Source organism: Camelina sativa, chromosome 4 (assembly GCF_030686135.1).
Source record: "Camelina sativa cultivar CO46 ecotype springtype chromosome 4, ASM3068613v1".
NCBI classification, from domain to species: domain Eukaryota; kingdom Viridiplantae; phylum Streptophyta; class Magnoliopsida; order Brassicales; family Brassicaceae; genus Camelina; species Camelina sativa.
Genome location: NC_141883.1, coordinates 5,269,999 through 5,282,525, shown reverse-complemented (window position 1 = coordinate 5,282,525; position 12,527 = coordinate 5,269,999). Strand labels below are relative to the sequence as shown.

General features: G+C 35.4%; 1 protein-coding gene across 1 annotated transcript; it reads left to right on the top strand.

Moving 5' to 3' along the window:
- The first annotated feature begins 2,635 nt into the window (after positions 1-2,635).
- Positions 2,636-12,325, top strand: LOC147945426 (uncharacterized). The gene is made up of 4 exons (XM_087509247.1): positions 2,636-2,839; positions 8,455-8,544; positions 11,309-12,134; positions 12,245-12,325. Exons 1-4 carry the CDS (start codon positions 2,636-2,638, stop codon positions 12,277-12,279), a joined length of 1,155 nt encoding a protein of 384 aa, XP_087365373.1. The 3' UTR covers positions 12,280-12,325.
- Positions 12,326-12,527: the final 202 nt, after the last annotated feature.

Here is a 12,527-nt window from a genome sequence, read left to right as displayed (position 1 = left end):
GTCGATCGACAGTGCCTTAGCATCGATCGACACCCTGTTTAGCCGAGAGAGAAGCAAGTTTTGGAAATTTACAAATTTGCCCAAAGTTTTCCATATTTGCATCATTAGTCCCTGGAAATGTTTTAGGACATACAATATATATATATTGTTTTTGGGTTTTAGAAACCCTTAAGTTTTATTCTAGCAATTTTATTTGCTGCAACCCTTGAGATTTTGAGAGCTTTTGGGAGAGAGAGATCTGAAATGCTTTGAGAGAAGAATTCATAAACTCCATCTTTACTCTTTTAATATCTATTGCATGTTATTCAGAATTATGATTTGTTCTTCATTGAATATGTCTAAGTAGTTTGCTTGTTAGGTTCAGGGTTTTTCACATGGATTTTATGATTTATTAGATCTGTTTATTTATGATTTATTATCTTTCTAGATCTTCATCATAGGTTGTTCTTCATATTAATTCCTGATTGATCACCAAGAATTAATAACTTATAAAAATAAATTGATATGAGAATATAATTGATAACTTTTGGTGAGCAAAATTACTTCTTGCAAAAGGATTTAATTTAGTAATTTTGTGAACAAACTAAACCTGTTTTCAAAGCTGTTTTTTAACCTAAAATTTTACAAAGAGATTTGGATTTTCTGGTTTTAAATTTAGATAATAATTGCAGCGAGGACTGATTTATTTTACAAAAGAGTTTAGAGTTCTAGATCTGATTTTAATTGCTTGAATCCTATTTAATTATTGATTTAATATTTTGTAGTTTTCTGAAAAATTCCCTAGACCTAACTTTTTAATCCCTTGCATTTTCACAAACTTTTATTTAATATTTTGCATTGTTATTTTAATTCAAATTAATTTGTTTAGCTTAATTATAAAATTCTATAATTTATTGTGTAGACTTGAGTCCTTGTGGAATTCGACCCTTAAATACTACAGTGACCTCTTAATTTGAGAGAGTAGCTCTAGGGTTTAATTTGAGCATATCAAATTTTGGCGCCGTTGTCGGGGACTCTTTGATCTACCATTAGATTTGAGTTTTTAATTTCGTCTAAATTTTTCTTTTTATTTTCTACTTACACGTTTTTGTTTTTCTTCTTTTCTGTGTTTCAGGTGTATGCCTCCTAGACCTAACACAAGGAGCAACAAGACTGGTCTTACTGTGAAGCTTTCAAACCAAGAATTGGAAAAACTTGAGCGTGAGAATCAAAAAACAGCCAAATCTTTGAAGATGGTTAATCCACTCATTCTAAGAGCTGATGAGGCTCAAAGACCTTTCTCAAACCTACCCCATGAGAAGCCTTTGGACCACATTGAGCATTTTGAGGATCTGGTGATAGTACCAAAGCTAATGGAGTGATTGAGGATTACATCTACTGCAAGCTCTTCTCATACTCACTTGCAGGAGAAGCATCTCAATGGTTGAAACAGTTGCCAGCTGGATCTTTGACATCTTGGCAACAAATTAAGGTGGTTTTCCTTAATTATTTTTATGATGATGCAATGTCTGATGAGCTGAGAGTCAAGCTGTCCTCCTTCAAGCAAAGACCATATGAAGCTTTCAAGGCAGCTTGGGTGAAATTCAAAGCCTATCAGAGGGACTGTCCACACCATGGTTTCTCAAGAGTTCAATTGCTGAGTATTTTCTTAAGAGGGTGTGATTGGGAGTATCAGTTAGCTTTGGATGCTGCAAGCCATAGGAATTTCAAGACAAGATATCCAGAAGAAGCTGAGAATTTGATTGAGAATTTGGCCTCCAATAATAGCACTAAAAGAGCAGATGCTGAAAGGAAGAGATTGCATGGAGGATTTGATTCAAAACAGCTAGCTTTTGTTAATGCCAAGCTGGATTCAGTTCACAATCTTCTAGTGGGTAAGAAGTCAGTCCAATTTGCTGCTGAGGTTGAGACATTTGAGCCAGAGCCATAGAATACAGAGGAGAATGTCAACTATGTGTATGGAGCTGGGTATCAGGGACAGAGATTCGGTAATCAACAAAGCAACAGGCCTTGCAGTGGGAACTCTTCAGGCTATACTTCTAAACCGGATTACCAGAAGCAGCAGCAAAACAATATTTATACTAGGACCTATGGAAACTCATCTTATCAGTCTCCTCCTCCATAGACTTCTTCTGAGAGTAGAATGGAAGCAATGCTTGAGCAACTTTTGCAAGGTCAGGAGCAGTTATCAGTGACATTCAATGGGAAGATTGATAATGTCTACACAGAGCTTACTGGAAGAATTGATGCAATGAATGTACATGTTAAGCAATTGGAGAGTCAAGTGGCATAGACTGATAGGTCTGTTAAAAGGCAAGAGGGTTTTCTTCCTGGAAGAACTGAGTCAAACCCCAAGCATGCTTGCAATGCCATATCAGTGAGAGATGGAGATGATGGTAAATGTGCTTTTGCAAAACTGGGAGAGCAATCGGCCGAACCCGAGACGGAAAAATCAACTCCAGATGATGGTGTCGATCGACACCACCTGGGTATCGGTCGACACTCATCTCAGACAGAACCCGAAGTTGCAAAATCTCAGGTTCCAGTTGCTGAGAGGGTGTACCAACCGAAGATTCCTTTTCCTAAGCCAAGAAGGTCCAAGCAGGAGCTTGAGGAAGCTAGATGCAAGGCAATGATGGATAAGGTAATGATTGAGTTACCTTTATTAGATGCAGTAAAGCTTTCACCGCCACTTAAGCGATATGTGAAGAGGATGGTCACTAATGGTTTGAGCCCTGAAGAAGGTGCACTGCTTACCAAGGATGTCAGTGCGATTCTTTTGAACCAGCCTTCACAGAGGAAGAAAGAGAAGAAGCAAGGGGTCGTTGTCTCTGAGAAAGTGAGTGCAATGATCCAGAAGGATTGCAAAGAAGTTACTCGATCCTGGAAGTTTTGTGTTAGATTGTTCTATCTCCACAGGAAGGTTTGCTCACTCACTTTGTGATCTTGGCTCTATCATCAACTTGATGCCACATTCTGTTGCTCTGAGACTTGGGATGACAGACTTTAAACCAACTCAGATATCTCTTATCTTAGCTGATCGATCCCGAAGAATCCCTGAAGGTGTTTTAGAGGATATTCCAATTAAGGTTGGAAACTTCATGATTCCCACTGAATTTGTGCTGTTGAAGTATGATAAAGAGCCTAGTGATCCTCTCATCTTGGGAAGATCTTTCTTGGCTACAGCTGGTGTCATCATAGATGTGAAGAAGGGTCACATAGCACTGAATGTGGAAGGTTTGGTTATGAACTTGGAGATGGATAAGCTGAGGAGAGCTCCTACCATTGATGGACAAACATTTTCTGTTGAGAAGATTGCTGAGATAAACTGCAAAGGAGCAAATACACAAGCATCATGCTCAGTGTCGGTCGACACCCCTCCACGACCGAGCCCACACTTGACCTGAACTAAGAGCTCGCAGGACATTCTTTATGCTTCAAGTCAGAAAGCTGTTCTAAGACAGAAAAGTCACCACTCCACACTCTAGAGTCCTCAGGTAAGGCCAAGGTATGCATTTTCTTCACCCAAACCCCCTCCTATCATCAACAAGACCTTCAAAGATACAAAAACTGTTTTGCAGTTAACCAAGCCACGAGATTATCGTAGAACGCTTGTTTTTTTCTGTTGATGATTTTGCAGGACATAAAAGAAGCAAACCCGTCCCTAAATCCCGCCCTGGCCATGTTCCTCACATCCTTGGCAGACCTCATGCACCTAAAGCTTATACACCACCTTGGATGAAGAGGACATTTCTCAGAGGCATTCGCTGCCACGTTCAGATTCACCCAATGCCTGAGCTTCAACACAGTCAAGCTAATGACTGAAAACAAGCGCTTAGTGGGAGGCAACCCACTTCTAGGTTTTTCTTTTCCTTTTGAGTCATTTTTCATTTTGCATTGGGTCAGTTTTTGTTTCAAATTTGTTTGAAATTATGAACTATCTATCTATCATGTTGCTTTTAACTTGTGTTTGAGTGTTTCTTAACAGCATTAACATCCAAGGATTGATCAAACAACTCATCAACACATCTAACTGCAACAAATTTTTGAGGAATTTCGGCCAAAAATCACCATTCGCCGAGGGTGTCGATCGACACTACAATGGTGTCAGTCGACACCAATGGGTAACCCGAGAACAATTCATCTTTTCTTTACAATTTCAACACATTTTTGTTTCTTTTCCTTTCCCTTGCTTGATAACACTGGGGACAATGTTGTTTAAGTCTGGGAGAGGTTAGTACTAACTAACTTAGTTTTTTGTTTTTATTGAGTCAAATTTTTCAAAACTATGATTTTTCTTTTTAGTCTACTGCCTTGGTTAATTAATGCTGCAGATTGAATCCACAAATCCGACTAATGAAAAATCCAATGGCTGACCGGTGAACCAGAGACATCCGAATTTCCAACAGAATCCATAAAAGCCTGAGGTAAATTTCTGCACTAATTCTTTTTACCTCATCAAGGAGATTGCTGTTCATAGAGCTTGACTCCTTGTTCATACCTGACAAGTAAGATTTCAAAAAAAAAAAAAAATGGTACTCCTCTCCCTTATTTAAGTTTGAAAGATTTTTTCTGAGAGCTTTGTTTTAAAAAAAAGAATAAAAGATGAGATGATTTTGATTAGATTAGAGAGGTAGGTAAATTACCTGTGACCTCATTATTCTACTCTTGAGTCAAATGATCACACAAAGCTTGGAAGCGAGGGTAGGTAAATTACCGATGACCCCATTATTCGCCTACATCTTTGAGAAAAAAACAAAGAAGATAAAAAAAACAACAAAGCAAAGCTCAAAGGAAAATAAAAATAGAATAAGTCTGGGGGAGAGAAAGAGTACCACATGAGGTAAAAGTTATATCTTGTTTGTTATGGTATAGTACGGGAATGAGTCTAGAAGGTTCTTGACATTGATTAAATTGATGACTCCCACCGATGAAGGCTTAATGGAGAAAGTAGTGGAATTTGGTTTGAATTTGGGATGCGATGAATGTCGACGGAGAAGTACATGGTGGTTCGACTTGGATTTATTTGCTAAGCATGAGGATTATGGTTTGAATGATCAAGGCTTTACCTTAGAAAGAAAATGAATTTATGTGTTTTCAAACCTCTTTCACAGGTCTAAGTTTCTGTTTTGCTTGAGGGAAAACAAAGGCTAAGTCTGGGGGAGTTGATATATCATGGTTTTTGTGGTTTTTAACCATGATATAAGGAGTCTTTTTGAGTCTTTTCAGGTTTACTAGGATTTTGGCATGGATGGAGCAAAGTGAAGCAATTTGGATCATTTTTGGAACATTGAACCGAAGAAATCAACTTGGAGCCGAGGAAGGATGAGAGTGTCGATCGACACTGCCTTAGCATCGATCGACACCCTGTTTAGCCGAGAGAGAAGCAAATTTTGGAAGTTTAAAAATTTGCCCGAAATTTTCCACATTTGCATCATTAGTCCCTGAAAGTGTTTTAGGACATACAATATATATATATATATATATATATATATATTGTTTTTGGGTTTTAGAAACCCTTAAGTTTTATTCTAGCAATTTTATTTGCTGCAACCCTTGAGATTTTGAGAGCTTTTGGGAGAGAGATATCTGAAATGCTTTGAGAGAAGAATTCATAAACTCCATCTTTACTCTTTTAATATCTATTGCATGTTATTCAGAATTATGATTTGTTCTTCATTGAATATGTCTGAGTAGTTTGCTTGTTAGGTTCAGGGTTTTTTACAGGGATTTTATGATTTATTAGATCTATTTATTTAGGATTCATTATCTTTCTAGATCTTCATCATATGTTGTTCTTCATATTAATTCCTGAATGATCACCTAGAATTAATAACTTAAGAAAATAAATTGATACGAGAATATAATTAATTTTCCTGATAAAACCTTTGGTGAGCAAAATTACTTCTTGCAAAGAGATTTGATTTAGTAATTTTGTGAACAATCTAAACCTGTTTTTTAACCTAGAATTTTACAAAGAGATTTGGATTTTCTGGTTTTAAATTTAGATAATAATTGCAGTAAGAACTTATTTATTTTACAAAAGAGTTTAGAGTTCTAGATCTGATTTTAATTGCTTGAGTCCTATTTAATTATTGATTTAATATTTTGTAATTTTCTGAGAAATTCCGTAGACATACCTTTTTAATCCTTTGAATTTTTACAAATTTTTATGTAATATTTTGCATTGTTATTTTAATTCAAATTAATTTGTTTAGCTTAATTATAAAACTCTATAATTTATTGTGTAGATTTGAGTTCTTGTGGAATTCGACCCCTAAGTACTACAGGATCTTTTAATTTGAGAGAGTGAGTTATTGGAAAAGAGGACATCAGATGAAGATACATCTTTGGAAAAAAGTGAAAGAGTGAGCACGAGGAAACATACGAAGAATTCATAGGTCCCCATATCCGTAGAGAAAAAAAAGAAAATTATTATACCCACTTAACCAAAAAACAAAAAAGAAGAGAGAGAAATAAAGAGTGTTTAGGGTTTTGTTATATAAAGAAGAAGAAGTTTGGCACAATATATATAGTAGAAACTAGAAACACTCTCATCTCTTCATAAAACAAAGAAACGTATACGTACTAAATTATGGTTTGATATCTTCAAAACAAATAGAGAATTTGTACTATCTTCAAAACGAGATACTTTTATAGACGACCAAACTTATAAGGTAATTTTTATACAACATCTTACATATTAAAGTAAGGTTTCCACAAAATCCAATATATGAGAAGCTGATATTTGTTTCAGTTTCATAATCTTTTGACATATTCCATTTTATTAAATTTTAATATATAAATTTTATTAGTTTCACTAAGGATCTATTTTGAGACATAAAACAATTATACAGTATAAAATACTATTCTAATTTCATATTTCTTAATCTTTTATTTTTATTAATAGAGTATTATATAATATATTAGATGTTTGAAAAGAAGATGAATAACCACGTGAAACTTGAAAACTTGTATTTAATTTTTATATGAAAATTTAATGAACTAATAAAATGCTAACATTGCAATAAAAAGATGGTACGACATCTAAAAGTCTATTTTATTTGTTATAAAAACACATATGTAAAAATATTTTACTTATGTTTTGTTTTTATTTTACATATGTTTTTTTTATATTTTACATATCTTTTTCTTATATTTTACATATGTTTTGCTTATTTTTTTAGTTAATTTACTTTTTCATATTATAAATATATGTAAGATGTTACGTAAATGCAAAATTTTATCAGTGAAATTAGTTAGAAAATATATAATTATATGTAATATGTGTTCAGTTTTATGATGTTAGAAACCGTTTGAGAATTTTTCTCGAGAACTGTGGTATTAGTTATATACTAAATATGTAAATTTTAATGGATATTTTTATGAATTTTTAGTAGCATGGAATTTGTTCTTTCAAAATGAAATATGTATATATTATTGTAGAAACTTTAATAACAATTTTTGTAGAATCAAGCTTTTAATTTGAAATCACCAAAAACAGTATTATAATTACCTCTTTGTGCTCTACTATTTCTCCGGCGAAATGAAAGGTATAGATATAAAGCAACGAAAAGGGAAGCACCAGCTACTGACGATGATACTACGATGGCTACTACAGTCGAAAGTTGATGATGTTTTTTTCTTCCTAGGTTCTTACCCTAGTTTGAAGTCTGTGAGGAAATGTTTGAAGCCACTCGGAGATAGAACGTGCTTCCCTCGCTTTTATTGGCATCGAGTTGATGCAGATTAAATACATCCTTTCTCCATATAAGACACTTGTTGCCATCAATGGCGTAGCCCTGGCAAGAGCAATCTTCCAGGCAAGTTGAGGCGCACGTACTAGTATTGAAACTTTCTGTCGGATCAGAGGCTAGACCCATGTTGTGCAGAGGAATAAACGTGTCGTTTGGATTGCCAGAATCAAGCTGGATGTCTCTAACACAACCACTCTCCACGCTTAACAATTTTTTAATATTCGTCTGATTATTTCGTGGAATGAAATTAGGAACACACTTGCAGCCCGTTCTCGTATCGCATATCCCAAAGGACCCACAGAAGCCATAAATCTTGCAATATATAGGTTCACTAATGATGGCCAGATCCACCTGCTTATTAGTATAAGATGCTTCGAACATCCCAATCTCAGCATACGAAACAGGATTCCGTCACGTACCAAATGTATGACTTAGTCACATTGACTTCAAAGCCCAGCTGTTCGATTTCATATTTCTCAAGTAACGTGAATTTTTTTTTGATGGTAACCAATACGTCACTCCTCTAGTAGGGCTTTGAATTATTCCAAACCATGATGAGGGAATTTCTTGTGCTAGGGTCAATACTGAGAGTGTATTGACCCGCTGATGGATCGGTTCTACTTCTCCAACTGGTGAAACGTGTGTTTGACAGGTTGTCGAAACTCTGCCACAATACATTTCTAAGTGAATCTTTCAGTACAAGATTCCTATTTCTGAGAAGAATTGCGTGAACTTCGCGGCTCCTTCTGCTTCCATTATAAGGAAGGCCGGTGGACCAAACGATCTGGTCTGTGTAATTATCACACAAGACTAAATTATCGTTTGATATCTTTATAACAATCAGAGAATGTATGCTAACTTCAAAAGGAGATACTTTTTGAGGCGACCATTGATATGTCTATATTTTGTCTTTCCTTAACATATATTTATCATTCATTTAGCTAGCATAATTCATTGGTTTGCATCATTTTCTAGTCTTTTCTTTGTATTTTGCATGTCTAGGTAGTTCTTGCATCATCCTTGCATACATTGTGCATTTCGGTTTATTTCAGGTATTGAGAAACGTTGGAAGCGCATCCGTCCGAGCCATGCTCCCCAGCGCGTCGGTCCGAGCCATGCTCCCCAGCGTCCGTCCGAGCCATGCTCCCCAGCGTCCGTCCGAGCCATGCTCCCCAGCGTCCGTCCGAGCCATGCTCCCCAGCGTCCGTCCGAGCCATGATGACATTGCATTCCATTCGACGCGCACGGACTCGATCGCACATGTCAGGAAGAAAGACGTTTGGTTTCACACGCTTCAGGAGATTACCGAACCGACGCTTTACCTCGTCGTTTTAAGTTTTAGGGCTTTCCATGTTGGACTACTATATATACATCTTGTTAAGTCTTTGCGGAGACATCTTATCTTTTATCCCGTATTGTTTCTTTTCCTTAAGGTTAACCTAGCCACCAAAAAACGTTCTGAGACTTGTAATCCAACACCTTTGAGTTTATTCAGTATTTTCATTTGATTTCTTCTACAAGTTGTTCTTCATTTTTTAATCTATCTAAGAATGATTGTTTCAATGTTTTCTGAGTTTGTATTGTTGATAATGATTTTCGTATCTGAGTAGTGTAGTAGTTCTTGAGGATGGGATAGATTAGGTGGAAGATCTTAGGATGTAGGATTTTAAGCTTTGATTTGTATGATTCCCTTCTGGACTAGTGTTAGAAATACTAGTTTCTCTCTGATCAATTGGAACTGGGTTTTAGACATTTCCGCATCCAAAAGGTGTTCGATGAAATGTCTGACCAACTAGTGCCAGAGACTTACGTTCCTAGCCTAAGAGATTAGTTGTCTAGGATGTTTGTTGACGTGAATGAATTTATTTTTCATGCCATGCTTTATCATGTTTCTCTAGCGAGAGTTAGGTTTGGAAGTGGTTGAGTTTGAGTAGCTTCTGTCAAGAGATTGGATTAGCTAAGAAGTGATGTTCATTGTTTAGGGATGGTTTGCTTGTGGCATGTTAAATACTCTATAGACTAGGATACTCCACCGACATCAATTACTCCCATCGTTAGGACCTCTTTCTTTCTGATTTGTATTACATTCGTGAGACTGTTTCGTTTCTTGCATTTTTAGTTCATGCTTAGACTCGTTTATGTTTTTATTCATTTTCGCTTCTTGTCATGCATTCTCGTTTCTAGTTATGTGACTCATTTTCGTTTTGTATTGTCATCATTCTAAGACTGTTAGACAAACACTCTCTTTGAATTGGCTTGACTTGTGATTTCTTGATTGCATCTTAATTGTTAGTAAAGTTTCCCAACTGAACTGACACCTTAAGTATTACAACTGCATAAGCTTAATTGAACCTGCTAAGACATACAAAAATCCTAGTATCAACCATACTATAGTATCAGGGTAATTTTTATACCATATGGCAATGTAGGATAGATAACTTTGTTTGTAGATACCCATTTCAAACAAGTTACCCCAAGAAATAATAGTGTCCTCAAGAGAAAGTGAGTTATTGGAAAAGAGTACATCAGATGAAGATGCATCTTTGGAAAAAAGTGAAAGTGCGAGCATGAGGAAACATACGAAGAATTCATAGGTCCCCATATCCGTAGAGAAAAAAAAAATTATTATACCCACTTAACCAAAAAACAAAAAATAAAAGAGAGAGAAATAAAGAGTGTTTAGGGTTTTGCTTTATAAAGAAGAAGAAGTTTGGCGCAATATATATAGTAGAAACTAGAAACACTCTCATCTCTTCATAAAACAAAGAAACGTATACGTATTATATGTTTAATCCCTGATTCCTGATTGACTGCTGTTTGGTAGAGAAATATTTGTTGAATGAGAAAGTTAAATATTTTGAATGTTTAGACTTCTAGTCTATATATTGCCTGGTTTGGTATATTAGTCCTAAGTTATAAATGGTGTTGTCCAATTAAATTAATATTTTTCACCAATCAAACATTATTTTGTATCGTTTATTTTTGAATAACCGCACTTATCCTGCAAATACATTTGTCCCGCACGTACCGCAGTTGAACCGTACCGTACTAACAAATTCTTTGTCCCGCACTACTAAATCCGCGGTTACTATTCGGACCCTAAGTTTCAAGTTACAATATGTGTTTAAATTAATATATATATATATATATATATATAAGTGATAAAAGATTGGTTTATCTTAATGTGCATAATTAAGAAATTGATATCACCATAATGGTTTTATCTTATAATGATTTGCACATAGAAAACCAAAATATTTAAATTTTGATATGTTTATGTATTAATTAGCTACCCACAGGTAGGCTATTGACATAAAACATGATCAATAATTTATTAGAATGTTTGTATATGAGTTAATTAAGTATATCCACAAATAGCTTAATTAATCTGATACATCATTCAAGAAATTTTTTCTGAAAGCTATGACATTAGGATATATTATAATGACTACCCACAGGAGCATTATAATTTGAAGTCATATGCATTCAATAATTTTTGTTAATGTGTTGTTTAAATTTTGAGCCTCAATTAAAGCTTGTTATATCTCTAAATCGCAACATCATTTCCTGCTAATTTGCCATCTATGGTCTCTACTGTTCCGATCCTCACTGGTACCAACTTCTCAGAATGGAAAGAGAAAGTTGAGTTCACATTAGGAGTACTAGATATGGATTTGACACTTCGTGAAGAAGAGCCAAATCCCTTAACTATAAATAGTACTGAGGAAGAAAAGGCTCTCCATAAAGCTTGGGAGAAAGCGAACAGATTAAGCATGATGTTTTTAAAAATGACCATAGCTAGCAATATTAAAACTTCCCTTCCAGATGTAGATAAAGCTATAGATTATCTAGCAACTATAGAAGAACGGTTTAAGACTGCAGACAAATACCTTGCAGGGAAACTTATGGCAGATCTTACAACCATTAAGTATGATGGGACAAGGTCTATGCATGAACATTGCATTGAAATGACCAACCTTGCGGCTAAACTAAAGAATTTAGGAATGAGTGTGGACGATTCATTTCTTGTCCAATTTATCCTAAATTCACTACCTCCTCAGTATGGACCCTTTCAGATCAATTATAATGCAATTGATGAAAGGTGGACATCTAATGAATTGGCTAATAAACTAGTCCAAGAGGAGGCTAGACTTGGTCGTGAAGGAATTAAAGTTTCCCATCATGTTCAAGGAGTTGGGCCTAAAGTTGGGTTTGGGCATAAAAAGAGCCATCAAAGAGCACAACCCACAATGAACGATTCCGATCAAGTTAATCCGAAGAAAAAGGCAAAGAAAGATTACAGGTGCAACTTTTGTAAAAAGGTTGGACACTTTCAGAAAGATTGCCCTAAAAGAAGAGAATGGTTCGAAAAGAAAGGTAATCCTATGGGTTCCGTCAGCTTTTTCGAATCAAATTTTACTTATGTTTCTTCCAAAACTTGGTGGATTGATAGCGGTGCTAATGTACATGTACCGAATTCCGTACAGGGATTCCTTACGATCCAGACCATAAATTCAAGTGAAAACTACTTACTGATGGGAAATCGAGACAAGGCACCAGTTGAAGCTGTTGGCACCTATCGTCTCATTTTAGATGGTGGATTTTGTCTAGATTTATATCAGACTCTTTATGTTCCATCTATTTCCCGTAATTTAGTTTCTGAAAGCAAACTTGATTTGGCTGGTTTAAAATCTACTCAAGGAGATGGTTGTTTTAATATATTTCTGAACTCTAAACGAATTGGTTCTGGAATATTAGTTGATGGTCTTT

Coding starts and splice junctions, on each gene's coding strand:
- LOC147945426 (XM_087509247.1), top strand. CDS start 2,636: ATGGATAAGGTAATGATTGAGTTACCTTTATTAGATGCAGTAAAGCTT. Junction 8,545..11,308: donor CCGGTGGACCAAACGATCTG/GTCTGTGTAATT, acceptor TTATATCTCTAA/ATCGCAACATCATTTCCTGC. Junction 12,135..12,244: donor AGAATGGTTCGAAAAGAAAG/GTAATCCTATGG, acceptor AATTCCGTACAG/GGATTCCTTACGATCCAGAC.